Below are 25,449 nucleotides of genomic sequence, written 5' to 3'. Positions count from 1 at the left end.
GGCTGTCCGGGAACGGCTCCGTCGTGTCCCCAACACGTCCCCAGGGACCCGGGAGCTCCTCACGGTGACACCTCGGGAAACACAGAGTCCCGGGAGCCGGCTCTGTGGGTTCCCTTCCACCCAGCCCTGACTAATTTCCCCTCGCCAGCAAAGCCGCCGCGCCCGCCCCGGGTGCTGCAGGCAATGCGGCGAGCGCCCGGCCTGCGTTTGTTCTCCCTTTGCCTCTTCCCAGAGGTATGATCGCTATAAAAATAATTCCTACAACACGTGGGGGTTGTTTGGTAACACCTCAGGCCGTCACATCCTCGCACCCAGCCACTCGCTGCCGTTTCATTGCCGTTTGTGCCTTCGGAGCAGTGATGGGTGAGCTTTTCTGTGACTTCACAGAAACGGCGGATAAAACAGGATTAAAAAATTGAGCTAAACCAGAGTGAACTTCCAGACTGACTCTTTATATCATTTTGCTCCAGATTAGCAGGATTTAAGTTAAAAAAAAATAAAAATAAAATAAAAAAGGGACGTAAACAGGTCTAATTCCACTGCACAATTCCCATTCCTTTCTCCTATAACCACTCCTTTCCCCTATAACCACCCCCTTTCCCACAAAACCATGCCCCGGGCAGAAATCCCGTTGGCTCTGCTGTTTTTGGGGGGGCCCCTTGCAGCTGCCCCCAGCTTCTGGTTACGCTGGGACGTCCCTGCTGATTTTTTGGAAAGCTGCTGGGATTTTATTAGGTGGGCACAGCCTGCCCCAGTGCCCCCAGCCCTGACACCTGCAGGAGGGCTCGGGCTCTTCGGGCTGTGCCCCTGCCCCCAGCCAGATGGCCGCTTTTTACCCTTTTTACCCCCAAAAAAGCAGCCGCTGGGCTTGCCCCTGCTCCCCAGCACGACCCCCCCCAGGGCTCCCGATTTCATTTCAGTCCCATCAGGGCCCGGTGGCTCCCTACGGGGCATCGCCCACCCCCTGACACCCCCGGGGCTGGTGCCCCCCCGGTGTCCCCGCAGCCCCCTGCTCTTACCCTGATCTGTCCAGCCCCAGCCCCTGCCCCACAGCTCACCACAAGCCACGGGACCCTCCGGGACCCCCCCCGGACCCTCCCGGACCCTCCCGGACCCTCGTAGATCCCCCCCAGACCCTCCGGGACCCCTCGAGACCCTCCCGGGACACCCCCCGAGATCCCCCCAGACCCCCCCCGGGACCCCCCAGACACTCCTGGACCTCCCCGGACCCTCCGGGACCCCTGAGACCCTCCAGGGACCCACCCTGGGACCCCTCCGGGACTCCCCCAGGACCCTCTCGGACCCTCCTGGACCCCCCCGAGACCCTCCCGGGACCCCCCCCTCTCGGGACCCTCCTGGACACCCCCCCAGTCCCTCCCGGACCCCCCCGGGACCCCCTAGACCCTCCCGGGACCCCCCGCGGGACTACCCCAGCCCTCCCCCGGACCCTCCTGGACCCCCCCGGGACCCCTCCCGGAGACCCCCCCAGCCCTGCCCCGGGACCCCCCCCCTCCTGCCCCCGCCCCCTCCCCTCTCCCCCGCCCCCTGGCCCCGCCCCCTCCCCGCTCCCCATCCCCGAGGCGCCTCTGGCGGCTCGGCCCAATCCCGTCCTCCCGCCGTGCCCTCTCCTCCCTCCCATTGGCCCAAACGTTTGAGCGGCACCTCTTCCCACCAACGGCAGCTGGAGCTCCGCGAGGGGCGGGACATCCTGCGGGCCGGGCCGGGCCGTCTCCGCCCCGCTGCCCGGTGCTGCCCGCGGCCTGGGCCTCCGCCGCCGCCGCGCCCCGCCCCGCCCCGCGGCCGCCATGCCGCACAGCTTCAAGCCCGGGGACCTCGTCTTCGCCAAGATGAAGGGCTACCCGCACTGGCCCGCCCGGGTGAGCCCCAGGGGCCGCGCCGCTAGGGGACAGCGGGAGGGAAGGAGGCGGGCCCGGGACGGAGCCGCGCACCGGGCGGGAATGGGGGGGGGGGGGGGACGGACACGGTAACGGGACGGGGGCCGGTACCGGCACTGGGGCTGGGGGGCTGGTAACGGAACCCGGATGGGGCTCCGGTCCTGGGCCTGCACCGGGGTGGGGGTACCGGACAGGCATCGGGGCGAAGGATCCGGTACCGGTGCCAGCACCGGGATGGGGCTCGGTACGGGACTTGCACCGGGACGGGGGACCCAGTACCGGACTTGCACCGGGGCAGGGGGTCCGGTACCAGACTTGCACCGGGGCGGGGGACCCGGTACCGGTACCAGCACCGGGATGGAGCCCAGTACCTGCACTTGCACCGGGGCAGAGGGACCCGGTACCGGATCCACACTGGGATGATGCTCTGGTCCCGGCACCTGCACTGGGGTGGGGGTCCCAGTACTGGCACCAGGATGGGGTCCGGTACTGGACAGGCACTGGGTCGAGGAACCCGGTACCGGACTTGCACCGGGTTGGGGGACCCGGTACCGGCACCAGGATGGGGCCCGGTACCCGCACTTGCACCAGGGCAGGGGGACCCAGTACCGGACCCACACCGGGACGATGCTCTGGTCCCGGCACCTGCACTGGGGTGGGTGTCCTGGTGCTGGCACCGGGATGGGGCCCGGTACCGGACTTGCACTGGGGCAGGGGGACCCGGTACCGGACCCACACCGGGGTGATGCTCTGGTCCCGGTACCTGCACCGGGTTGGGGGATATGGTCCTGGCACCCGCACCGGGGTGGGGGTCCCGATACTGGCACCGGGATGGGGCCTGGTACCAGACTTGCACCGGGGCAGGGGACCCAGTACCAGACCCACACCGGGGTGATGCTCTGGTCCCGGTACCTGCACCGGGACGGGGGATCTGGTCCCGGTACCTGTTCTGGGCCTTCCTCCAGGCCAGGCAGCCCCGTTGCAGCGTGCCCCAGCACATCCCGGCTACGGGGCTGGCGCTGAGCCGCCCCACAATAACGGGGTCCCTGCATCCACACCCGCACCGGGGCGGGAGCTGGCTCCCGGGACGCGCGGCGCTGTTACGGGGCGGGCTGCGCGCCGCTGCCGTCCCCAGCGGGACCGGTCCCGGAACAGAACCGGGGCTGGGTGCCACACCGGGACCTGTGCTGGCACCGCACTGAGGGGCTGGCACCGGGAGCGGGGTCCCGTGGTGCCGCCTGTAACGGGGGGCGGGGGGGGTCCCGCACCGCTGTGGGGTCGCCTGGGCCAGGGGCTGGGGCTCCGGCAAAGAGGGGGGCGGCCGTTTGGGACCCCCCGGTTGTGAACGGGGGGCAGCGGAAGGAGGAACGGTGGCAGAGCCGGTTCTGGGGCAGCGCCTATGGGACGGGGCAGCGGGGACGCGCACGGGGCAGCGAGCCCTCGAGGCACAGGGTCGGGGGGAGCCGGTGGCATCCGCGGGGTGCGGACGGGGGGGCAGGCGTCCCGGTGGGCAGCGCTGCGTGGCGGCACGGCACCGGAGGAGCCGCGGACGGGGCGGTCGGGGCGAGGCGCAGCGCGGCGGCCGTGCCGGCGAGGGCAGCGCGAGGCGGGTCGGGGGCTCCCGGTGGGCAGCCGGGGGCCAGGCGGGGTCGTGTGCCCCGCGGGATCGGGGCCGGGGAGGCGCCGGGTGCTGGAGCCGCCGCCGCCGCTTGGCCGCACCACGCTGGGAGACCCGGGATGCCGGCAGACCCGGGATGCCGTCGTGGCTGGCCTGGCACTGGGGGGGGGTGGTGGCCCCCCAGCACCGCAAGGATTCGGCCCTTCCAGGAGGGCGCTCGCGTTGTCCGGCTTCCGCGGCCTCTCTCCTGCTTTTAGCCCGCTCCTTTTTGGGGAGGCTCCTCCCGAAGACTTCCCCGGCACGCGGGGGGCAGCCCCTGCTGCGCGCCCCGAGCCTCCCGCCGCTGCCCCGGACCACGCGGAGCGGACCGAAGGGCACCGGAGCCGGCGCGGCGTGTGGGAAGAAGACGCGGGGGGGCCCGCCGGCAGCTGGGCTTTTCCTGCGGCCTGCCTCCAGCCAGGAAGGACCCCCCCGGGCCGCCCGCTGGAGGGGATTCCCTCGGGGGGCGCCCGGCTCTAGGCGTGGAGCGTCCGCGCCGGATCCCTTCCGTTGCTCTCCTGGCGATCCCGCCCGGCCGTCCCCGCCGCATTCGGACGCTGCGCGGAGCCAAGTTCCCCGTCCGGGTGCTTTGTTGCCGCGCTTGCCTCCAAGTCGTGTGCGCGTGCCGGAGTCCCGACGCCGCTAGCCAGGGCTAAGGGTTGCCTCGCAGAGGACGCGCTCCAGCCGCTCTCTCTGACCACCTCCTGCTTTGGGTTTCCTTTCAGATCGATGACATCGCGGACGGCGCCGTGAAACCCCCGCCGAACAAGTACCCCATCTTCTTCTTCGGCACTCACGAGACGTAAGCGCTGCCTCGCCCCCCCGCTCTGGGCCGTGCCCCCGCTGCCTCCGCTCTGGGCTCACCTCTGCTTTGTTTCTCTCCAGCGCCTTCTTGGGCCCCAAAGACCTGTTCCCCTATGAAAAGTATAAGGACAAATATGGGAAAACAAACAAGAGAAAAGGCTTCAACGAGGGATTGTGGGAAATCCAGAACAACCCTCACGCCAGTTACAGTGCCCCTCCGGTGAGTGTGGGCCTCGCGTGGCGGGGGGCAGCGAGGACGTGGGCTCCGAGCACCTCCTGCTCTCCTTCCCTCCGAGCCGCTCTCCTCCTCTCTCTGCTTCTCCCCGCTGTGGTGTCTCCGCGCTTCCGTCTCGCACAGCAGCTTGCTCAGGGTTGAAATGCCTTCCCTTTCCTGCCCTCTCCCTTTCGGTGAAAGACTCGGCCCCCGCTCGCCCTCCGAGAGGTAGGCACCTCCGTCCCATCTCTGAGGCGGAACGGGGAGCGCGCTTGGCGTGCCTTGCCCCCAGCCCCGCGGAGGATTTCCGTGCCGGAGTGAGAACGGAGGCTTGCCGGTCCCGGGCTCGGGGGAGCCGCGCACGGGCCGTGGGGCAGTCCCTCTCTTCATCCGTTTCTGAGGTCCTGAGCCAAAAGGCACCGATCGCTCCTCCGGCGGGTGTCAGGGCTGGCTGGGAGGCAGCTCTTCGCTGTCAAGTGCTGGCGTGTGCGAGGGGCGTTTCGTGACCGTAATTGTGTGATGCAATTTATTGTATAGCGATCTCCAGAGGAGGCGGCCAAAGCAGCTTCATAGGCAGTTGGGCTGAAGAGGCAGAGGAAGGTTTTTAAGGTGAGCTACGAAGACCAGCTGCTCTGGAGGTAGGCAGGCTCAGGCGCGCTGCTGCCAGCGCAGGAGAGAGGTTGTGGTTTGAGTAGCTGTGGGACATGGTTGCGCCCGAGACCGCCGAGGTAGACGAGGCGAGACCGCGGAGGTGCCCGAAAACCTGGAGAGCGACTTCGCCTGTGCGTAGCGGTGGGCGGGAGGCTGGTGGTGGCGAGGGAGGCGGCACCCACGGTGTCCAAGGACTGCTCGGCACCACCACGGACTCCCGGCAGGGTTAAGAAACCCGTTCCCGCGGGGCTTGCTGGGACTGGGAGAGCGCCTGAGGCTACGCCAAAGATCCCTGCGAGGCTGCGGGTTCGCCGACGCCGACTGGCAGCCGGTGGCCGATGCATCCGGAGGAGCAGAAGAGGTTGAAGGAGAGGCTTGATTTTGAGAGCTGAGTGACGCGAGGTGCCAGGAGAAGTCAAAACGAGGAGAGCCTTTCCAGCAGGAGGGCTGCGGTGCTGGAAGAGTCCCCGCGGTAGGGACGGCTGCTGCTGCTACGCGTGAAGAGAGCGAAACGCAGAAGACAGGAGCTGAGGTGCTCGCGTGAGGAACCTCGTGGTGGGCTGATGAGAAGCCCGGAGACCTCCCCTGCGTGGAGCGATGGAGCGGGACAGAAGAGATCCCAGCCGGGCCAGAGCAGCGGCCGCCGCGCAGGCCGTTCCGACGGGGAAGGCGCGTGAGAAGGAAGAGTTCTGGCTCGAATCGAGGGCCGGCAGCCCGGGAGGAGAGGCCGAACCAAGCCGCCGTCAGGGCAGAGGAAGGCTGCGATGCGCTCGCCCAGTCAGGGGCCGTCCAGCCCAGGCTGCTGCGAGGGTCTGTGGCAGGGCGTGAGGCCGCTGGGGAGGGAAGCGAGGGAGCGGTAGGTGCAGGCTGAGCTGGGGACCCGCGGGAAGGTGTTTGTGGTGGTCTCGGGGCGGTGCGGAGGGGGCCTCGGGAAGGGGGTGCAGGGGGATTAGGAGCGGGTCGACCGAGCGCCCTCCTTGAAGGGCCGGTAACGCTGTCGCTCCCCCCGAGAGCATCGCTGAAGGGTGCTGGCTCCTCTCGGGGGCCTCGCCAGGAGGGGACTGTGCCCTGTGCTGCTCTGCGCGCCTGCTCCTCTCTGCTCAGTGCTGCTCTCCGTTGCTTGTCGCCCTTCCGTGCCCCTTCTCTCCAGCCTGCCGCAGGCCTCTTGGGGCAATAACAGTTGTCGTCTCCGCTGTCTTTAGCCCGCGAGCTCCTCTGACAGCGACGTTCCCGAGAACGACCCCATGGGGGGGAGCGACGCAGGGGACGACGAGGACGACCCCGCCATGGCTGCGGTCACCGCAGAGAAAATGGAAAGCGACGAGGACTCGGATCGAGGCAGCGACCACAGCGGGCTCAAGCGGAAATCGTTGGCGATGAAAGTGAGTGTGGGCTGAGGCGGCGGGGCCGGGAGGCTGTCCTGGGCTGGAGGAGGCTGGGACGTGGTTGGCGGGCCCCCCCCACCGAGCTGCCCCCTTCCTCCAAAAGAAATGCAGCACCTCGAGCACGTGGAGGGAGGAAGAAACCGCCTCCCTCCGGATGCTCCAGGGGAAAAGTGGGTTAGCGCACGTTAGGGGTCTCACTTTGCCTCTGAGGTGCTGGGACAGCCACGTCCTGGTGCGGTTCGCAGAGAGCCCGGAGCTGCACGTCTCTTCTGAGCGCGCGTGGCTGTCCTGGGGGGGCGATGGGGGAGAGTCGCGCATCCCCTTCTTAGCCAGGGTTCGCTTTCCGCTGTGGGTGGAGAGGGGGTGGGCTTCCCTCACTGTGTCGCTTCTTGGACATCAGATGCCGGTGGCAAAACGGCCTCGGAAATCTTCCAGCGACCTGGATCAGGGCAGTCCCTCCCTGACAGAAGAGGAGAACTCAGAAACGTCCTCCGAGTCGGAAAAAAACAGCGACCAGGTGAGGAGGTTTGGGGCTGCGCTTGCGTGGAGGCTGGCAGGGTGGTGCGGGCTGCGGGAAGAGCGTCGCCGTCTGGGGGGGCAGTGGCACTGAGCCTGGGGGAACGGGCTGGCTTCACCACCGTGAGGCTGTTCCCCGTTTAATATCCGTGTTTTCCTCCAGGACTTCACTCCCGAGAAGAAGCCAGTGGCCAGGGCTCCCCGGAGGATGCCTGCAGGGGGCAGGAAGAAGAAGGTAAAAGCCCCCCCGGTGTGGCTTGGCCCGCGGGTTGCTGCTTCAGGCTCCTCTGGTCTCCCCTGGGGGCGAGGGACCTGGCTTCTGGCAGCCCCTGGAGGCGGGGGTGGCTCCCCCGTGGGCGGGGAGGCTGGGTCAGGGTGGGCTCTGCTGCGGGCTGGTGGGGGTCCAGAGCGAGAAGAGACCTCGCTTGTGTGTCGGTGACGTGGCTGGGCGCCGTGCCGCTGTGCTGGGGGCAGCAGCTGCTTCTGTTCCCCCCATCCAACCCCGCTTTGTGCCTGCAGAAAGTGGAGTCTGGCTCCGATTCGGATTCCAAAGTGGACTCGGACTCGGAAATGGGAAACGCAACCGTGGACATGACCAAGTCGGACTCCAACTCCGATTCGGACTCCGACGTGTCTGTGAAAAAGCCTCAGCGGGGCAGGAAGCCAGGTAGGAGGCGCCAGGTAACATCAAGGAGACTTCACCTGCCACAGCCGGGCCGCTGCCGGCTCCCTCGGGAGGCTGGAGAGCGCGTGGAATTGGTGCTCCTGGAGCTCTGCTGTGAGCGGTGTCCAGCTGTTTCCACACACGAGCCCGCCAGGGCTCCTGCTGACCGTCCTCCCGTTGCCTTGCAGCTGAGAAACCCCCTCCCAAGCCCCGTGGCAGGAAACCGAAGCCCGAGCGTGTCCCGACCAGCTCCAGCAGTGACAGGTGAGACTGGGGTGCTGTCCCCCTGCTGGGTGGGGGGGTCGCAGGCCTCCCCTCCCACGCGAGGGGTCCAAGCGTGCCCTGTCCTCGGCAGCGACAGTGACAGCGACGTGGACCGCATCAGCGAGTGGAAGAGACGGGACGAAGAGCGGCGGCGGGAGCTGGAAGAGAAGAGGAAGAGGGAGCAGGAGGAAGAGATCCGTCGGCTGCGGGAGCAGGAGAAGGAGGAGAAGGAGAAGAGGAAGGAGAAAGCAGAGAAGGGCGAGGAGGCGCACTCGGACAGCGACAGCAGCGCGGATGACGAAGTAGCCAAAAAGGGCCGGAAAGGCCGGGCCAAGGCTCCGTCCTCCTCAGACTCCGAACTGGAGGTGGAGAAGGAGGTGAGTGCGGCGCTGTGAGGGTGCGGGGGGCTGGTGGCGGGCAACAGCCGCCTGTCCTCTCCCTGCCACGTCAGCGGGGGCCTCCAGGGGCGGCAGTGCCCTGCTGTCCTCGGCTTCTTTTACCCTGGGGAGCGCAGGGAAGGGTCGCGTGCCTAGGGGAGCCGTACCCTTGGCCCAAGAGGCCCCATCCAGTTCGCACCCCTGCGATGCTCTCTCTCCCCACAGTCGCTGTATTTGCTCTGCTGTCCTCTGCAGAGCCGGGGGAAGGGTCAGCGGGGCTCGGCTGCGGCACTGAGGAAGGCCGCAGAGGGCTCGTGGCAGCCGTGCTGCCTCATGGCCAGGGGTAGGGTCTCCCTTTCAGCCTGCTGCCTGCCTCTCCGCACGGAGTGGGGCCAGGAGAGCGGCACGAAGAGCTGAGCTCTGCAGGGGAGTGTGGGCATCGCGGGCCGGGTGGGCTCTTGGAGCAGCACACCCCCGTGCTGTGACCCAGCTCCTTTTTTTTACCTCGTGCTGGGGCAGCCCTGCGCCCAGAGCAGCGGTGCCGCTCGCAGCGGCCTCGCAGCGGCGCTGGTGTGGGTGCTGGCTGCTGGCACTGCTGGATCGTGCCCAGATGGGGCCGAGAGGACGGGAGCAGGCCGTGGCGCTGCCTCCCTCCCTCCCGCAGCGGGGTGGGCTCTGCCGCAAGCTGCTCTCGCCTGCATTGTTCTCTCCTCGAAGGTAAAGAAGCCGGCGAAGAAGCAGCCCTCGGAGTTGTCAAGGAAACCGACTCAGAAGGAGAAGAGGGGCCGAGCAGAGGAGAAACCGCGGAACAAGTCAGCATCTCCCCTCCCTGCGCACGGCGCCGTGCTCCTCTGGGGACAGGGCTGGTCCTCGGCTGCTGCCCCAGCCCCGCTGCGGACCTGTGGGGTGGGGATGGGGTCCTGGTGGGGCTGCCTGTGCCAGCAGCACCCCCGGAGGGCTTTCCTCCTCTCCTTTCTAGAGCTGAAGGGGGCTGACGGGGGTGTCGGGGCGGGGGAGGCACCAGGCTGAGCATCCCTGCTGCTTTCTGACACACGGGGGAAGATCCTTGGGGTATCCCCGGCCGCCTTTGCTTTGGGCTCTGCCTTTCTGCAGTCCCGGGGACCTGGGGCATGGGGGAGCTGCTGTCTCAGAGCTCCCAGCCGTGCGAGCTGGGAGATGTGTGTGTGTGTGGGAGATGTGCACGAGCGTGGGTGGAGCGCGGCGGGGCTCTGCCGCCAGCCTGGCACTGCCGGGCAGCGGGGGACGCGCTGGTACGTGCTGTCACCTCTCTTGCTAGCCCAGCAACGCGCACGTGGTTTTACCTGCAGGCATCCCCTGAATGATTTCACCTCGTTCCTTTTCCTCCCGCAGACCTCTGAAAGTGGAACGGGGCCGCAAGAAGTCTGAGCTGATCCCCGAAAGGAGAATGGAGAAGAAAAAGGGTGAGCGAGCGGGTGCTTCTAAGGCAGGTCACGGGAGAACAGAGAGAGAAGGGAGCCAGGGCTGGTTCCCCCATCCTGGGGAAGGGGAAGGATCTTTCCAGCAGGGATCACTTTTGGTTGGGCCCTGCCAGTGCTGCTGTGATCCCTGCACCGTGTTGGAAAGTATTTACGGGGTGTGTAGAGACGGCTTCCCTGCAGGCATTCCCTTCCCGTTGGGGCACACCCCAGCCTGTCCTCTGCAGAGCGGCCCCTGGGGCTGCTTTCAGCCTCAGAGACGCAAGAAGGAACCAAAGCCCTTTTTGGGGAGAGGTTCCGGGCTCCAGGCCGTTGTGTGCTCCCCACCTGAGGCCTCGGCCTGTCTCTCTTGCTGCTCCAGAGCCCACTGTGGAAGAGAAACTTCAGAAACTTCACAGCGAGATCAAGTTTGCCCTGAAGGTGGACAACCCGGTGAGTGCCTGAGGTCCCCCGGCTGTGTCTTCAGCCACCACGTGGACCTCGCCCAGCTGACCGAGGCTGGTCGTGCTGGTCTGGAAGCTGGGTGCTGCGAGGGGACCGTGCTCACGGTGGTGCTGGTCCCAGGTGCCCACTGGGAGCTGGCAGAGGAGGCTCTGCCCTTCTCCTTTGCCACCCGTTCCTGTCCCCGTGCTGGGGTGTGGGTGTCCTCTCCCCTGAGCTGGGGCTGGTGAGCTGCAGCGCAGCCCACACGGCTGGGTTTCTGCCTCGAGACAGGATCCAGAGCTTTGCCAACCCCGCCCCGAGGCGGTTGGCAGACAGAGTCCCTCCGTTTTTCCCCTGCTGCTCGTGCAGGGCCAGATGTAACCCACGGGGGGACTTTGAGCCGGTTTCTAACCTCGGTGCCATCCTTACAGGACATCAAGCGGTGCCTGAACGCACTGGAGGAGCTGGGCACGCTCCAGGTCACCTCACACATCCTCCAGAAGCACACGGACGTGGTGGCTACTCTGAAAAAGGTACGAGGGGGGCTGATCACCAGGTGGTCACTCGATGAGCCTGCCTGGGCCGCCACGAAGAGTGTCAGCACCTCCTCCTCCCTGTTGCTGCTGCAGATCCGTCGCTATAAAGCAAACAAAGAAGTGATGGAGAAAGCCGCCGAAGTTTACACCCGGTTGAAGTCGCGCGTCCTGGGACCAAAGATGGAGGCGATCCAGAAAGCCAACAAAGCCGGTCCGGAGAAGGACAAGGGGGATGTGGACAAGAGCCAGGAGAAGCTGGCGGGAGGGGAGACGCGGAATGAGAAGGGGGAAGAGGAGACAAACGCCGGTAACGCACCCTGCCCGTCTCAGGGCAGTTCCCTGCTCTGTCCGGGCGTGTAGCAGCCTCGGGGCACCTGGCCCTGGGTCCAGCTCGTGGCAGGGGCCGTGGGGCTGCCTGGAGAAGGGGCAACTTCGCCCCCAGCGTCCCCCCCTGGAGCATGTCTGAGCTTGGGGACTGCGTGGTTAGGTGGGGCTCTGTGGGCTGAGCATCAAACGCTCTCGGTAGTGAGAGCAGAGGGCAACCTCGGCGCCCACGCCCTGACTTGGGGTGTCTGCGGGGCAGCTTTTGGGCCAGGCCAGCTCCTTGCTGCCAGTTAGAGCGCTGGTCCCGGGCACCAGGGGGATGGAGGAATGTGGAGCCGCCCTTGGCTGCTGGCTCAGGCTCTTGCGCAGGCAGCTGGTGACTGGGATCTTCCATCGCCTCGTGGCCGTGTGCCCGGCGGGGTCCCTGCCTGGGGACAGCCCGGTAACGCCGCAAGAGCCTTCCTGGAGGAGCTGGTGGGGAAAATCCGCTCTGATGTCAGCCTCTGGGCACGGGGAATGGAGTCTTTGGGGCCCTTCTGGTGGCTGTCATCCCTGGGTGAAGGGACAGCCCGCCTTGCTGTGGCCGTGGGTCCTCGCGGTGCCCAGCACCACCTGGGCTGCGGTGAATGAGGCTTCAGCCACCGCGGTGCCCAGGTATCTGAGCCTGTCTCTTCCCTGCAGACCTGTCAGGTCCTGTGAACGGTGAATCCCTATCCCAAAAAGCGGAGGGCACAGAGGAGAAGGAGCGAGACAAAAGCCAAGGGCCGGGAGCCGGCGAGCTGGAGGCATCTGCCGAGGAGGCCCACAACAAGTGAGCACGGGGGGCTTGGCAGCTCCTCAGCACCCGCCGCACGTCCACTCTCAGCAAGCTGGGCTCTTGCTCACCACCTTTGGGGGACCTCAGAGCTTGTAGGGCTTCTCCTGGCTTGGGGAAGAGCCCGAGCCTGGGGGGGGGGGGGATGCTAGGGGCAGGGGAAGGCAGACGGGCAGGGGAGGCTCTTGCTGAGGTGCCTGTGCTCTGCCCGCAGCGTGCAGGACTATCCCAACGCCGAGCGCGAGAGGGCTCGCGGGGAGTCAGAGTCTGTGGACGACGCGGAGGAGAGCTGAGGAAGCGGGTCCTGCCTGAAGGAGGATGCAGAGGGGGCTGCGCTGCCTGACGTGAAGGGAGACCGGCCTCCGCCTCGCCCATCTTTGAGTTACTTCACTAAGTCACACAGTAGCTGATGTCCTAGGTCTTGTCCTGTGCCCCTGACCCTGTGAAAGCACCGAACACAGGGGGAGACTGTGCTGTTTGTCTGTATTTGTCCCCTCTTTTTTTTTTTTTTTCCCCACCTCCACCTAATTTCTTGTGATTTCAACCGACATGAAATGAATATAAAGGGTTTTTTAATGAAAAACACAAGGAGCCCTAGTGTCTATTTCTTGAGGCATCGCTGACTGTGACTAGGGGAGGGCAGGAGCATCCCTCTTCCCTTTGCCCCCTTCCCGGGGCAGTGACTGGAAAAAGCCCCCGGGGGCCCCTGTTCCCTCGGGCCAGGAGCCAGGCCAGGCACCCACGGGTGGCTCTGTCCCTGTCAGGGGGCAGCTGGGCCCCCGAGGGGTGACGGCAGGGCCTGGCTGCGCTCCCAGGGCTGACCCTGTTGCTCCAGGCTCCTTTCTTCTTGATTTTCCTCTGCCCGGGCTGGGAGCAGCCGTGCTGGGCCCTGCCGAGGACGCAGGCACTTGTCCCAGCAGTCGGGGACCCTCTCCCTGCTGCTCGGAGCCCCTTTCCCTACCGTGACGTTCTCCCAGCTGGGTGCAGCTGCTGGAGCCTGGTCCCTCTGCTCCCGCAGAGGCTGCAGGGCCGGGCACCAGCCTCTGGGGAAAAACAAAGTGAAATTGTGTATTCTCTCCTCTCTGAGCTGGGGGACTCAACCGGGGCAGCATCCTGCCTTGTGCTGGGCAGCATCTCGTTCGTCTGTCTGTCCGCTCTTTTGCAAGGATCTGAAGCTTTTGTATATGTAAAATAAAGACGTTCCCAGCTCAACCAGACGCTGCGTCCTCGTGTCCTCTTTGTGCCAAGGATCAGGCACCCCCAGTGGTGCCGACACAGGACCGTTTGCCCCGCTCCTGCTCGGAGGCTGCTGTTGCTGTAACTCTGCCCTGGGGAGCCTGTGTCATTTTCCAGGCTTGATTTCATGCTCCAACCCTTCATAAACAGAACCCAAATAAAACCCAAATAAACCTCGTGTCCCTCTTGCCCAATTTTCGGGAAGCGAGAGGCGGAGGGAGGAGGGATGGGGCGAGTCAGGATGGGCACTGCTGCCCGATGCGAGGCTGATTCAGCCCTGTCCTTAGGCCCCTGATGGCCTGGAAAGGGGGACGGGGACATGCCACCGTGCCCCAGGCCAGGCTCGTCAAGCCACACAGCACCCCAGCAAGGGGCTTGTGTGAGGGGGCATCACCCTGCAGCCGTGCCCAGCTGATGGGTGACTTAAAGCCAGCTACAAGCCCCCCGCCGCCCCATTTCAGCTCAGTGCATGCGGCTGCGTGCTCCTCCTCACCCTCCTGCCAGGGCTCCTGCGGGTGCCGGAGGAGGAATTCCACCGACGCCTCCAGCACCTCCCAGGCCTGGGCCACCCACTTGTGGCCCTGGGTCACCAGAGCCGGCCAGGACGAAGGCCCGGTGGAGCCCGGCCATGTTGTCCCAGGCCTGCTGGGCCGCCTCCCGCAGCGGGGCCGGCAGCCGGCGGGCCTGGGCCAGGAGCTGCCCGAATTCGTCCTGCAGCTGCCGCGCCAGCGCCTGGCCCGTGCCGAGCTCCTGGCATCGCCCGCACCCCGCGGGCACTGGGGGGGGTGCCCCACCAGCCCCCCCCGCCTGGGTGCACGCAGGGTTCGGGCAGGGGTTTTTCCTGTGCCGAGCTCCTTTGTCCCCACCACTGCTCCTGGACGTGGTGGCATCGCTTCGGCGAGCCTCGCCACGCGGCCACCATCTGCGGGGGGAATGCCACCGTGACCACCATGCTGCTGGGGGGGGGGGGGGGGGGGGTGGGGGGGGGGGGGGGGTGTCCCTGTCCCCTCCCGTTGCTGCCAGCTCTCACCACGTCGAGGATGTGCCAGAGCTGGGTGAAGTGGTGCTGGGCGTCCTCCCGCTGCCGCCGCAGCCGCCGCACCGCCAGGGCCGTGGCATGGCTCCTGGCATGGGCAGGGGGGGAGCTGAGGCCGTGGAGGCCGCCGTGCCGGTGGGGCTCAGCCATGGCCACCGCAGCCCGGTCTGCGGGGGGGGGGGGGGGCAGAGGGAAGATGGAGGCGAGGGTGCCACAGGGACACCCCTGGCCCCGAGCGGTGTCCTGGGGTGGGGACACGGGGACCCCAAGCAGCGCCCTGGGGCTCTTACCTGCTGGCCCCACTCCCGAGGGCAGGTAACGGTGCAGCCACTCGTGCGCCGTGCCCAGCGCCCGCTCCACGCTGTGCAGGAGGAGCTGCCCGGCCCTGGCGCCCAGCAGGGCACGGAGGCCGGTGGCCACGGCCAAGCAGGTGCCGACAGCGGCGTCCTCGGGGCCTGGCGTCCACGCCAGCTCCGTGGGACTCATCGGGGCAGAGCCAGCAGCGGCCTGGGGCACACGGGGGCTGTGCTCAGCACCACCAGGGCATGGACGTGGGGCACCGCGTGCCCCGCAGGGACCGTCCCCTCCAGGACCCCCCCTGCCCACCCCTCGGGTACCTGCTGGGATTGCTGCGGGGTGGCTGCCTCCTTGGGACCTGAGGATATTCTGCCTGTAATGGGGGGGACACACAGAGGTGCTGACACCCTGGGTGCCCCCAGAGCCCCAGCGCTGCCCCTTGGCCCGGCCGTACTCACACCAAGCCGTGCCCGGGGAGCAGACCTCGCTGCCCGTATCCTCCGGGGTGCCGGTGGGATGCAGGGAGCCATGGGCCCTGATGAAGCTGGGGGGCCAGGGGGGCACCTGGCCCTCGGTGAGCTGCTCCAGGCAAGGGGCTGAAACTGGCCGGGGGGGCCCTGGGGCCCAGCTCAGCCCCTGCCCTCGGCCCCGGCCCCCACTCTGCTGCTCCTCCTGCTCCAGCCCCACGCCCCGGGGTGGCTCCTTGGGGTCATCACTGCTGGGCTGGGTGCTGTCCCGGCCTGGGGGGCAGAGCAGGGTGCCACTCACTACGTGGGATGCAGGGCACAGGCTCCTTTCTGTCCCTTGCTCCCCAGGGGGGCACCAGATCCCTCCCCTTGACCCAGCACCCCTCATGCCCCCCCCGTGCCGGAGCACAGAACCGTGCCCGAGCCCCCCCCATGGACCTTTTTGTGCCCCCCAGGCTGCTGTCCCCTGCTCCTGGGGACAATGGAAGGGGACAGCAGCAGCACCCGAGGGGCTGGGGCCAGGCCCCAGGACATCGGGGTCCCCAGAAGGTGCCAGGGGTCTCTGCGCCTCCCTGGCAGCCCCTTACTCACCCTCAGCCATGGGCTCTGCTCAGCTGTGGTGGTGGGGAACAGGCTGGGGTGTCAGGATGGAGCTCAGCACCAGGACCCCCACCAGTGGAAGCCCCAGCCCCTGTGAAGGCACAGGGCTCTGACACCTCTCCTCCATTCTAGCGGCTCCATCGCTCCCCCTCCGAAGGCTCAGAGGTGATAATGGACCCAGAACCGTCCCCCCATCCCCTCCCCAGCCCCAGGTCCCACAAGAAGGCTCAGACCAGTGCAAAACTACGTGGAGTTTATTGCTTCAACAACTGCCCCTGCCTGCACCGAGCCCCAGGGGCTCCCCCTGCTGTGGGGCAGAGGGAAGATGAGGGGCTGGAAGGCACCGAGAATGACGGGGGTGCCACAGGGGATCCAGAGGTGGCAAACGAGGGGCAGGGGCTGCTGTAGGCACTTGGGGAAGCCAAGGCACTTTGCTGGCACCTCCCTGGTACAGGCGAGAGGGGACAGAGCCACGCTGCAGGGGTCCTGCACCCAGTGCAGGGAGGAGGAGGAACAGGAGTTACTTAGGCCAGGCTAGGTAGGGGCTACAGCAGTATTATCGCTATAATCATACCCCCCAGGAGGCTGCTACTGCTCCTGGAGGCCCAGCAGGTGCTGGGTGGAGGGGGTGAAGGGCCCCACCAGCCAGGACAGAGGAGTGTTGTGGGCCACGTGCTCCACCAGCTCGTCCATCAGCTCGCGGGCCTTCGCAGCGTGGGCACGAGCCTTGGCCAGGACGCTGCCCGTCACCTCCTGGAGGGACGTAGCGGAGGCCAGGCTGGCCCGCAGCTCCTCCACGTTTTGGCGGACCTGCCCGGCTGTGTCCTGGATGCCGGCGGGGAGGCCCTGCAGGCTGGACACCAAGGGCTGGCAGGCGCTCTGGAGCTGCTGCGTCAGGCCCTGCACCATGGCCAGCGTGCCCGATTCCACCGCCTGCAGGGGACGAGGCGAGGTGAGCGGTGGCACGGAGCTCCCGGGGGGGCACAGAGCTCCTGGGGGGGCTCCTCCTGCCCTCTACCCACCTCTGGTGGAACCAGGTCCTTGCCACCACCTGGCTGTTTCTTGCTCCACTCCAGCCACAGCTGCTGCAGCTTCTCCTGCCCTCCCTGCAGCTTCTGGTCCATGCCCTGCTTGAGCTGCTCCACCTGCCGGGGGGCAGAGCAGGGCGAAGGTGGCTCATCGCAGCCCCGTGGTGGCACAGGGAAAGGGGGGGGGAACCGATATAGGGAGGGGTCCTACCAGGTCGAGGGTGCGCTGGAGCTGGGCCAGCACGTCCTGGCTGCTGTGGCGGGCACTTTGCAGCTTGCCCAGCGAGTGCTGCAGGGCCCGGTGCCGCAGCTTGGCCGAGAGCGAGCCCAGGCGCACGAAGTAGCTCTGCTGCTGCTTCTGCTGCTCCGTCTCGAAGCCCTCCACGGCTGTGGCCAGCTTGGCTGCGGGAGAGGAGCCAGAGAGGTGACCCCCACCATCACCACCCCCCACTCAGAGACAGGGCCACCCCATGGGGGATCTACCCATGGTGCCTCCAAGGGGGTCCCCAGCCTGCCCCACATCTCCAGGGGCGTTGCGATCGAGTCCTTACCCAGCTCCTCATCCGTCATGGGCAGGTAGTGGTCCACCAGCTCCTCCGACTTCTCCAGCACGGAGCCCACCCCACTGACCACCATCTGGCCCATGGCCGAGCCCATGACGGTGCTGACGCCGCTGCTCACCGCCGACTTGGTCAGCTCCACGCTGCCCTGCACGGCCCCTTTGGTCATGTCCATCACCCCCGTCACCCGGCTGCTCACGGCGTCCTTGGCCCCCGCCACGGTGCTGGTCAGGACATCCTTGGCCCCCGTCACGGTGGATGTCACGAGCTGCTTGGTGTCTGAGATGAGCTGGGGGGAGAAAAAGCCCTGAGTGAGGCAGCACCAGGGCAGACCCTGAGCACGTGTGCCGGCTCCCCGGTACCTTCTCCGTGGGCTGCTGCAGGATGGGCAGCTTCTCCTCCAGCTTATCCAGCCCCTTGCAGGCGTACTCGTTGGCAGTGGAAACTGGGGACCAAAAACCAGCCTTTTTAACCCCGTTTCCTTGCCTGCTCTCTGCCAGGGACGGCTTCCCGGGCACCCCCATCCCCTTTGGGGGTGCTGCCCCCCCCCCGGCCCCACTCACTCTGCGGCTCCAGCTTGGTGAGGAGGGGCTGGGCCCCGCTGACCGCCGCCGCCGTCAGGGTCTTCACCCCCTTCTCGGCCACATCACACACGGAGCGGACGTAGGGGTGGCTCTCCTTGGTGGAGGCGTAGGCGGTGGACACCATGCCATAGGCAGAGCTCACCAGGGGCAGGCTGGCCACCCGCGTCCCGATGCTCTGGGTATAGGAAAAGGGATGGGGGGGGAGCGTGCCGGAGCCCCAAATCTCCTCAAGGCTGAGGCGGGGGGCAACGCGCGCAGCCCCTGGGGGTAGCATTGGGGTGTCCCCCCTCCCCACGGCGGGATAACCCCAAGTGGTGACCGGACGGCAGGGGACACCGGCCCCCCCCCAGCACCCCCCTGCCCCACTGACCTGCTGCTCCTCAGCCTTGGGCTGCGCCGTCCCGGGCTCGCTGGAGGCCATGGTGGGGCTGGGGGGGGGGGGGAAAGCATCGCATGGGGCTGAGAGAAGGGGGGTAGCACCCCCAAACGGGACGGGGGGGGGGCTGGCTACCCCACAACGGGGGGTCCCCAAGCTCAGGACCCAGCAGCCCCTCTCCACAGGGCCGGACCGCCCAGGACAGGGGGGTCCCGGTCCCCCCACCCCGTGGTCCAGGCACCCCCGGAGCTCTTACGCGGGGGGGGGCGGTCCCGGTTCCCCCCAAAACCCCGGTCCGGGGGCAGCGGCTGCTCCCCGGGGGGGCATCGCAGCGCCGGGCTGGGGGCTGCGGGGAACGCCCCGGTCCCGGTCCCGGTCCCGGTCCCGGTCCCGGTCCCGGTCCCGGTGCGCACTCACCGTCTGGGTGCTGGGCTCGGTGCTGGACCCGGTGCTCAGCCCCCGCCCCGGTTTTATAGCCCCGGGCCCGCCCCGTGCGCATGTGACCGGGGCCCGCCCCATCGGGGCCGGACCGGGGGCAGCGACCGCCGGCCCCGGAACCCCCCCTCCGGCACGGAGCTGCCCCCCCCCCCGACCGGGATTCCCCCATATTGGGGTCCCCGTGCCCCCCGCCCAGCACGGCCCTGTGGGTGCTGAGTGGTCCCGGTGGGTGCTGAGCCCGGTCCCAGGGGGTGCTCAGGATCGGTCCCAGCGGGTGCTGGTGGGTCCCGGTGCACCCCCCCCCGGAGCTCCCCCGGCCCCGCAGTGCCCCCCCAGCGCAAGGGGGTGCCCCGGGCCCAGCCCCGCCATGGGGCGCGTGGTGGGGTTGGAGCGGTGGCGGCGATAACGGGGACGAAGTTCAGTGCCACACGGCCGCGGGTCACAGTCCAGCAGCACCCAGCTGCCGCTCCCGGCCCCCCCGGCACCCAGCACGAAGCCCCCCCCTGCAGGGTGGTCCCCAGCCCCCCAGGGACCCCCCCCATTGCGTGTCCCACCCCGCAGCAACTCACGCCGCTGGCTATGAGTAACGCCTAGAGAATCAGGGTTTGGTTTTCCTCTTTAACTTCCACTTTTAACTTCTTTAAGTTTTTGGTTTTCCTCTATTTTTGCCCTCTTTAACGGGCTCTGAGGCTGTTAAATCCCGATGCTGCTGGGCTCGGGGACACCGCGAGGAGCCGTGGTCTCCATGCTGGCCAGGCAGGGCTGGGTGCACGCCCCATCCTCCGCGTGCCACCGTCCCCTGCCTCCCCCAGAGAGTCCCAAGTGGCGTCAGGGGTCCCACGCCGGGCCACCGAGTCCATCCTGCTGCTCGCCCCCCAGCAGGGGTAGATTTGCAGCTGAAAGTGGGCGCCTTCCCCGCTGGGGGGGCGTCAGGGGGCTCAGCGCCCGCTGCACGACTGCGGGGCGGCGGGCGCCCGGTGCCCCCCGCCCACGGTCAGGCAGCCGTTCCACTTGGCCATCTCCACGGGGCTGTCCTCCGGGTACTCGACGAGGGCGGGGGCGAAGGGCCCCACGAGCCAGGGCAGGGGCGCGTGCTGCCCCACGTACTCGATGAACTCGTCGATGCTCAGCTGCGCCCGCGTCACCGTCTCGCGGCTCTGCGCCAGCACCATGTCCGACAGGTCGTGGAAGGAGCGGGCGCGCGCCAGGGAGGCGTGCACGCCCTCCACGCCGTGCCGCACGTGCCCGGCCGTGTTCTGCACGCTGCCCGGCAGCCCCCGGGCGCTGGCGGTGAGGCGGGCGCAGGCGGCCTGCAGTTGCTGCAGGAGCCCCCGCAGCATGGCCAGCGTCCGCGCCTCCACCTGCAAGGCAGCGAGCGGGCAGCCCCCGGGGGGCACGGCCCGAACCCCTCGTCTCGGAGGCCTCCGCGGCACGGCCACCCCCCCAAAAATACCTGGGTGTCCTCCATGGGCACGCCGTCCTGCTGGCTCCACTCGAGCCACATGCGGTGCAGGTGCTGCCGGGCGCCGCGCAGGGACCCGTCCATGCCCTGCTCAATCTGCGGGAAGGGAGAGCAGCGGGAGTGAACCGGGACGGGGGGCACGCACGGGGCCGCGGGGACCGCCGTGGCCTTACCAGCTCGATGACACGATGGAGCTGGGCCAGGGCGTGCTGCGCGCTGTGCCGGGCCCGTTGCAGCTCGCCCAGCGAGCGCCGCAGGGCTCGGTGCCGCAGCTTGGCCGAGAGCGAGCCCACGCGCACGAAGCAGCTCTGACGCCTCCTCTGCTGCTCCAGCGAGGCCGCCGCGATGCTGTCCGCCACCGGGGCCGCTGTGGGGCGAGCGGGTGAGAACCACCCCAAGTGAGAGCCACCCCACCGGGATGTCCCCGTGCCGGGCACTGAGCATCCCACTGGCGGTGCCGGGATGTCCCCTGAGCTCTGCGCCCCGGCACAGGGGCAAACCCGGCTGCTCGCCCCCCGGGTCACGCAGAGGTGTCCCCACAACCCTTCCGGTCACCTCTGCGGTGACACGGGGCCAGCTCTGCCCACTGCTACCCCGTGCCGAGCTATAAATAGTGGGTGGGCTGGCAGCGCGGGGCTATATTTGCTTTCTACTTTCCAGGTGAGAGTTCACCCACTGCTCCTCCGCATTCCCCAGCTCCGGGTGGCCATGGAGCAGCCACGTGGGGACTGTCCCCTGCACCCTGGTGGCCCCATAGGTCTCAGCACCACCCCAGGGTGTGAGTGGCGGTCGTAAGAGGCACTGGGTGCTGCTGAGCCCTGGGGATGGGGCGCGGTCCCGGCGGGATGGCACCCCCAAAAGAAGGCGAGATGGTTTTGGGCACGGCGTGCCCAGCACTCACCCGGCTCCTCGTCCGTCCCGGGCAGGTAGTGCTCCACCAGCTCCTCTGACTTCTCCAGCACCGTGTCCGCCCCCGTTGCCAGCAGCTGCCCCACGCGGGAGCCCGCCACGGTGCTGATGCCGGTGCTCAGCGCCCGCCGGGTCCTCTCCACGCTGCCCTGCACGGCCCCGCGGGCCAGGCCCACCGCCCCGCTCACGGCCTCCCTCGCGCCTGTCACGGTGGACGACACCAGCTCCCTGGTCCCTGCGACCACCTGGGGGGGGGGACAGTGCAGGGCTGGCTTGTCCCAGCAGCTGGCCCAGGGCTCAATCCTGGTGTCCCCCGAGCAAGGGGGGGCACACAACGTTACCGTCTCCGTGGGCTGCTGCAGGATGGGCAGCTTCTCCTCCAGCTTATCCAGCCCCTTGCAGGCGTACTCGTTGGCAGTGGAAACTGGGGACCAAAAACCAGCCTTTTTAACCCCGTTTCCTTGCCTGCTCTCTGCCAGGGACGGCTTCCCGGGCACCCCCATCCCGTTTGGGGGTGCTGCCCCCCCCTCGGCCCCACTCACTCTGCGGCTCCAGCTTGGTGAGGAGGGGCTGGGCCCCGCTGACCGCCGCCGCCGTCAGGGTCCTCACCCCCTTCTCGGCCACATCACACACGGAGCGGACGTAGGGGTGGCTCTCCTTGGTGGAGGCGTAGGCGGTGGACACGGCGCCGCGGGCAGAGCTCACCAGGGCCAGGCTGGCCACCCGGCTCACCACGCTCTGCCGCAGGGCACGGGGACGGTGAGCCGGGGGGGGGGCAAAGCAATGCCCCCAGCCCCCTCCGCCCTCAGCATCCCTACCTGCGCCTCCCGCTCGGCCTCCGCCGGCGCCGCGTTTTCGGCTGACATGGCAGCAGGGGACTGCAGAGGGGACAGAAATGGATGTGGGGTGCCACAAGCCGAGCCCCACCAGCTTGCGGGGGCACCCGGAGGCCCCCGAGCCACTCGAGGGGGAGGTTTTGGGGTGAGGAAGGGGGTTTGGGTTCGGGGCTGAGCTCCCACCACTGGGGTCCCCCCCCAGGGCTGGGAAGGATTTGGCCCTGGTTTGGGCTGGATCTGCTCGGTGCTGCCTTTTGGGGGGGGAGCCCCAAGGCAGCCCGCACCCCCTGGCACCCCCCAGCCGGACCTTTTGGTGTCCCTTGGGGTGACCCAAGCCACCACGGGGCTGCGTCCCACGGGGGGGGGGGGGGGACACACGGCGGTGTCCCTGCCCTGCTGCCCCCACGCCTGGCCCTGCGCACCCCGGGGGCTCGTCCTTGGGGTCCCCACGGGAAGGTCCCTTTGGGGGGGGCTGGGGGTCCCCTGGGAGCGTGGGGGGGGGTCCCGGAGTCCCCGGGGCCTGGGGGCGGCTCCCTGGGGACAGGTCCCCGGGGGTCCCCGGGGGTCCCCGGGGGCAGGCAGGGTTCGCCCCCCCCCCCGTAACGCCCCCTCCGCCCTCCGTCCCCTACAACGCCCCGCGGCTCGCACTTACGGGGGAGGGGCTGTCGCGATCCCCGGGCGCGATCGCGATCCCCGGGCGCGATCCCCCCCGGCCCCCGCCCGGCGCCGGGTTCATAGTTAAGGCGGGAGCCAATGGGCGGAGGGGAGGGCCGCGTCTCCGCCAATCGGGAGGGGGGGGCGGGCCTTGGGGGGGGGGCGCCACGTGCGGCCGGGGGGGGCCGCATCGTGCCCGGGGCTGTCCCCGTGCCCCGGGTCCCCCTGCGCGGTGTCCCCATGGCAGGCGGCCCCCGCCCGTGTGACCCCAAAACGAGTGACCCCGCGCCAAGCGTCCCCATGCCTGGCGTCCCCATGGCAAGCGTCTCCCTCCCACGCCCGGTGTCCCCAAGCCAGGTGTCCCCTTGCCGTGTGACCCCATAGCGGGTGACCCTGTACCGAGTGTCCCCGTGCCAGGTGTCCCCATGCCAAGATTCCCCATGCCAGGTGTCCCCATGCCACGTCTCCTTGCCGGGTGCCCCCATGCCAAGTGTCCCTTTGCTGTGTGTCCCCATAGCGGGTGACCCTGTACCGAGTGTCCCCATGCCAGGTGTCGCCATGCCAAGCATCTCCATCCCAAAATTCCCCACGCCAGTGTCCCCATGCCAGGTGTCCCCATACCATGTCCTCTTGCCGTGTGCCCCCATGCCAAGCGTCCCCTTGCCGTGTGTCCCCATAGCGAGTGACCCTGTGCCGTGTGTCCCCATGCCAGGTGTCCCCATGCCAGGTGTCCCCATGCCGAGCATCTCCATCCCAAAATTCCCACTCCAGGTGTCCCCCCCCATACCCAGTGTCCCCTTGCTGCACGTCCCCACACCAAGTGTCCCCGTGCCGAGCGTCCCCACGACATCAGGGCCCCACAGTGCCGCCACCAGCCCCTGCGGGTCCTCGGGCTCAGTGTCACACGGAGGTGGCACTGTGGTGGCACCCGGGGGGTGGTCCTGTGGGGATGGGGCTGGTCCGGATGGGGGTGGGCAGGGGCCAGAGAGGGGTTGGGAAGGCATGGCTGTGGGACAGGGCGCCTGGGGACCCGGGGACGCTGCAGGACACCGCAGAACAAAGCACATCGTCTCGAGGTCTCTGTTTAATGCGCTCTTGTGGAGCGGGATGGGGACAGGGACATGGGACGGGGCTGGGGACCATTGGGATGGAGATGGTGGGATGGGAACAGGGGGCACGGGGATAGGGACAGCCGCACCCCTGCTCTCCCTGCCTCAGTTTCCCCAGGGGAGCTCAGCTCAGCTCGGCTCGGCTGGGGACGCAGCGTCAGGGCAGGAGGGGACCCAGGAGGGGACACAGGCGGGCACCTGGGTGACCCCAATCCCCTACCTAGGGGTCCGGCAGGCTCTGCCCGTCCTCATCGGGCTGGCATCCCATGTCCCCAGCCTGGCTCAGGGTGGCCACCTCCTGTCCCCGGCGGTGCGGGGGGCTGGCGCAGAGGGTGCCACGAGCGGCGACGAGCTGCGGGGCCGCGCGCCGCAGGAGCTCCAGCAGCGGGCACTCGCAGGCCCAGGGGTTACCCGAAATGTCGAGGGACAGCGGGGGGCCGGGGGGGCGCGGGGGCAGCTCCAGGGCCCGCAGCCGGTTGTGCGCCAGGTCGAGGACGTGGAGGTGGCTCAGGGGGGCAAAGAGGCCGGCGGGCAGCGCCTGCAGCTCGTTGCCCTGCAGGAAAAGCAGGCGCAGGGCGGGCACGGGCGCGAAGGCGTCGGGGGGCAGCGTGCGGAGCCGGTTCCCCTCCAGGTCGAGCCGCTCGAGCTCCCGCAGCCCGGCCAGCGCGCCCGCGTCCAGGCTCTCCAGGCGGTTGTGGGACAGGTCCAGGCTGTGCAGGGACACCAGCGGGCGGAAAACCTCCGGCGGCACCTCCGCCAGCGCGTTGGCCCCCACGTCGAGCCAGCGCAGGCGGGCCAGGCGCCCGAACCAGGCGGGCTGCAGCGCCCGCAGGCGGTTCCCCCGCAGCACCAGGTGCTGCAGGAGCTCGGAGCGCTGGAAGAGGCCGGCGGGCAGCTCGGCCAGCGCGTTGTCCGTCAGGTCGAGGACGCGCAGGGCGGGCACGGGCCACAGCAGCTCCTCGGGCAGGGCGGCCAGCAGGTTGGAGGCAAGGTGCAGCTCCTGCAGCTCCGGCAGCCCCGCCAGGGCGTCGGGGGCCAGGGTGGTCACGGACGTGAACTCCACCGAGACGGCCAGGGTGGTGGGGGGCAGCCCCCCGGGGAAGGTGCGCAGGGTGGGCTCGGTGCAGACGAAGCGGGTGGCGTTGGGCTGCAGGGGGCACGGCGTGGCGGGGCTGCACGGCACCACCAGCAGCAGTAGCAGTAGCGGCGGCAGGATCTGGCCCGGCGGCACCATGGCGGTGGGGCTGTGGGCAGGAGGCCGCCGTCACCCGAGGGTTGTGCAAGCCCTGCTGCTCCCAGCCCCGCCGCCGGCTCTCCAAACGTCCCTGTCCCCGCGTCCCCCGTCCCCATCCCCGCTCCTGGGCCCCCCCAGCCCTGTTCTCACCTCCTCCAGCGGTCGGCTGGGCTCCTCGGGGACTGACGGCCCTGGGTCCTTCCTCCCCCGCGGTGGTGGCCGTCACCGGGGCTGGTTGGTGGCTCGTCCTCACGTGCCGCTCGGGAAATCGCCGCCTTCGCGAGCGCTGCCAGCTCGTGCAGTGCCAGCACCCAGGGCAGGGGCAGGGCACTCACGTCCCCTTGTCCCCATCGCCCCACAGCGGGGGTGGTACAACGCTGACCTCCTGCGCACCACGGGGGGGCTGGGGGCACGGTGGGTGCGTGCGTGACCTCTCGCGGGGTTGTGGGTGTCCACAAGAGGGTGCGAGCGCACGGAGATGTGGGTGGGTGCGCACACTGGGAGGGGAGGCTTGGCACAATGGGACGCACGCTCCCCCTGCCCCAAATCCCCCTCCAGCCCCGTGTCCCCCCAGCCGGCCCCGTGCCCCCCCAGGCTCTGACGCTGCTCAGCCCGAGGTGCCACCCGTGGGCCCCACCCGTG

At 68.6% G+C, this 25,449-nt stretch overlaps 4 protein-coding genes across 7 annotated transcripts; 1 reads left to right on the top strand and 3 right to left on the bottom strand.

Annotated features, from left to right (window-relative positions):
• Window positions 1–1,720: 1,720 nt before the first annotated feature.
• Window positions 1,721–13,198, top strand: HDGFL2 (HDGF like 2). 3 transcript variants are annotated; one of them, XM_066983809.1, is made up of 16 exons: window positions 1,721–1,877; window positions 4,278–4,354; window positions 4,438–4,576; window positions 6,424–6,603; window positions 7,007–7,123; window positions 7,286–7,357; window positions 7,642–7,789; window positions 7,975–8,050; window positions 8,142–8,427; window positions 9,151–9,239; window positions 9,799–9,869; window positions 10,246–10,316; window positions 10,739–10,840; window positions 10,937–11,150; window positions 11,849–11,978; window positions 12,196–13,198. In XM_066983809.1, the coding sequence occupies exons 1-16, from the start codon at window positions 1,806–1,808 to the stop codon at window positions 12,272–12,274; spliced, it is 1,923 nt and encodes a 640-aa protein (XP_066839910.1). In that variant the 5' UTR covers window positions 1,721–1,805; the 3' UTR covers window positions 12,275–13,198. The 3 variants fall into 3 exon arrangements, with proteins under 3 accessions (XP_066839910.1, XP_066839909.1, XP_066839911.1); XM_066983808.1 differs by having other exon boundaries at window positions 9,145–9,239; XM_066983810.1 differs by lacking the exons at window positions 4,278–4,354; window positions 4,438–4,576 and having other exon boundaries at window positions 1,726–1,877; window positions 9,145–9,239.
• Window positions 13,199–15,853: 2,655 nt separating this feature from the next.
• Window positions 15,854–18,681, bottom strand: LOC106044932 (perilipin-3-like). The gene is made up of 8 exons (XM_066983845.1): window positions 18,583–18,681; window positions 18,160–18,217; window positions 17,769–17,964; window positions 17,568–17,650; window positions 17,197–17,494; window positions 16,857–17,047; window positions 16,640–16,762; window positions 15,854–16,550 (listed from the first exon to the last, which is right to left on the bottom strand). The coding sequence occupies exons 2-8, from the start codon at window positions 18,208–18,210 to the stop codon at window positions 16,206–16,208; spliced, it is 1,287 nt and encodes a 428-aa protein (XP_066839946.1). The 5' UTR covers window positions 18,211–18,217; window positions 18,583–18,681; the 3' UTR covers window positions 15,854–16,205.
• A 526-nt stretch (window positions 18,682–19,207) lies between these two features.
• On the bottom strand, window positions 19,208–22,557 carry LOC125184504 (perilipin-3-like). Of its 2 annotated transcripts, XM_066983844.1 has the most exons (8): window positions 22,463–22,557; window positions 21,793–21,852; window positions 21,517–21,712; window positions 21,316–21,398; window positions 20,967–21,219; window positions 20,239–20,432; window positions 20,057–20,161; window positions 19,208–19,964 (listed from the first exon to the last, which is right to left on the bottom strand). In XM_066983844.1, exons 1-8 carry the CDS (start codon window positions 22,544–22,546, stop codon window positions 19,542–19,544), a joined length of 1,398 nt encoding a protein of 465 aa, XP_066839945.1. In that variant the 5' UTR covers window positions 22,547–22,557; the 3' UTR covers window positions 19,208–19,541. The 2 variants fall into 2 exon arrangements, with proteins under 2 accessions (XP_066839945.1, XP_066839944.1); XM_066983843.1 differs by having other exon boundaries at window positions 20,967–21,398.
• Window positions 22,558–23,530: 973 nt separating this feature from the next.
• Window positions 23,531–25,331, bottom strand: LRG1 (leucine rich alpha-2-glycoprotein 1). The gene is made up of 2 exons (XM_048077811.2): window positions 24,958–25,331; window positions 23,531–24,817 (listed from the first exon to the last, which is right to left on the bottom strand). The coding sequence occupies exon 2, from the start codon at window positions 24,805–24,807 to the stop codon at window positions 23,794–23,796; it is 1,014 nt and encodes a 337-aa protein (XP_047933768.1). The 5' UTR covers window positions 24,808–24,817; window positions 24,958–25,331; the 3' UTR covers window positions 23,531–23,793.
• Window positions 25,332–25,449: the final 118 nt, after the last annotated feature.

The sequence above is a fragment of the Anser cygnoides genome, chromosome 27 (genome assembly GCF_040182565.1).
Source record: "Anser cygnoides isolate HZ-2024a breed goose chromosome 27, Taihu_goose_T2T_genome, whole genome shotgun sequence".
NCBI classification, from domain to species: Eukaryota; Metazoa; Chordata; class Aves; order Anseriformes; family Anatidae; genus Anser; species Anser cygnoides.
The sequence above is the reverse complement of the archived record's forward strand: the minus strand, read 5'-3'. Positions and strand labels throughout refer to the sequence as shown.

Excerpts from the sequence above, each read along its gene's own strand:
- LOC106044932 (XM_066983845.1), bottom strand. The coding sequence starts at position 18,210 with ATGGCCTCCAGCGAGCCCGGGACGGCGCAGCCCAAGGCTGAGGAGCAG. Across the intron at positions 17,965-18,159 it reads CCAAGGCTGAGGAGCAGCAG|AGCATCGGGACGCGGGTGGC; the intron begins GTCAGTGGGGCA and ends TCCTATACCCAG. Across the intron at positions 16,763-16,856 it reads TCCAGCGCACCCTCGACCTG|GTGGAGCAGCTCAAGCAGGG; the intron begins GTAGGACCCCTC and ends GCCCCCCGGCAG.
- LRG1 (XM_048077811.2), bottom strand. The coding sequence starts at position 24,807 with ATGGTGCCGCCGGGCCAGATCCTGCCGCCGCTACTGCTACTGCTGCTG.
- LOC125184504 (XM_066983843.1), bottom strand. The coding sequence starts at position 22,546 with ATGAACCCGGCGCCGGGCGGGGGCCGGGGGGGATCGCGCCCGGGGATC. Across the intron at positions 21,713-21,792 it reads AGGCCGAGCGGGAGGCGCAG|AGCGTGGTGAGCCGGGTGGC; the intron begins GTAGGGATGCTG and ends GCCCTGCGGCAG. Across the intron at positions 19,965-20,056 it reads TGCCCATGGAGGACACCCAG|GTGGAGGCGCGGACGCTGGC; the intron begins GTATTTTTGGGG and ends GCTGCCTTGCAG.
- HDGFL2 (XM_066983808.1), top strand. The coding sequence starts at position 1,806 with ATGCCGCACAGCTTCAAGCCCGGGGACCTCGTCTTCGCCAAGATGAAG. Across the intron at positions 10,841-10,936 it reads TGGTGGCTACTCTGAAAAAG|ATCCGTCGCTATAAAGCAAA; the intron begins GTACGAGGGGGG and ends TTGCTGCTGCAG. Across the intron at positions 11,979-12,195 it reads GCCGAGGAGGCCCACAACAA|CGTGCAGGACTATCCCAACG; the intron begins GTGAGCACGGGG and ends CTCTGCCCGCAG.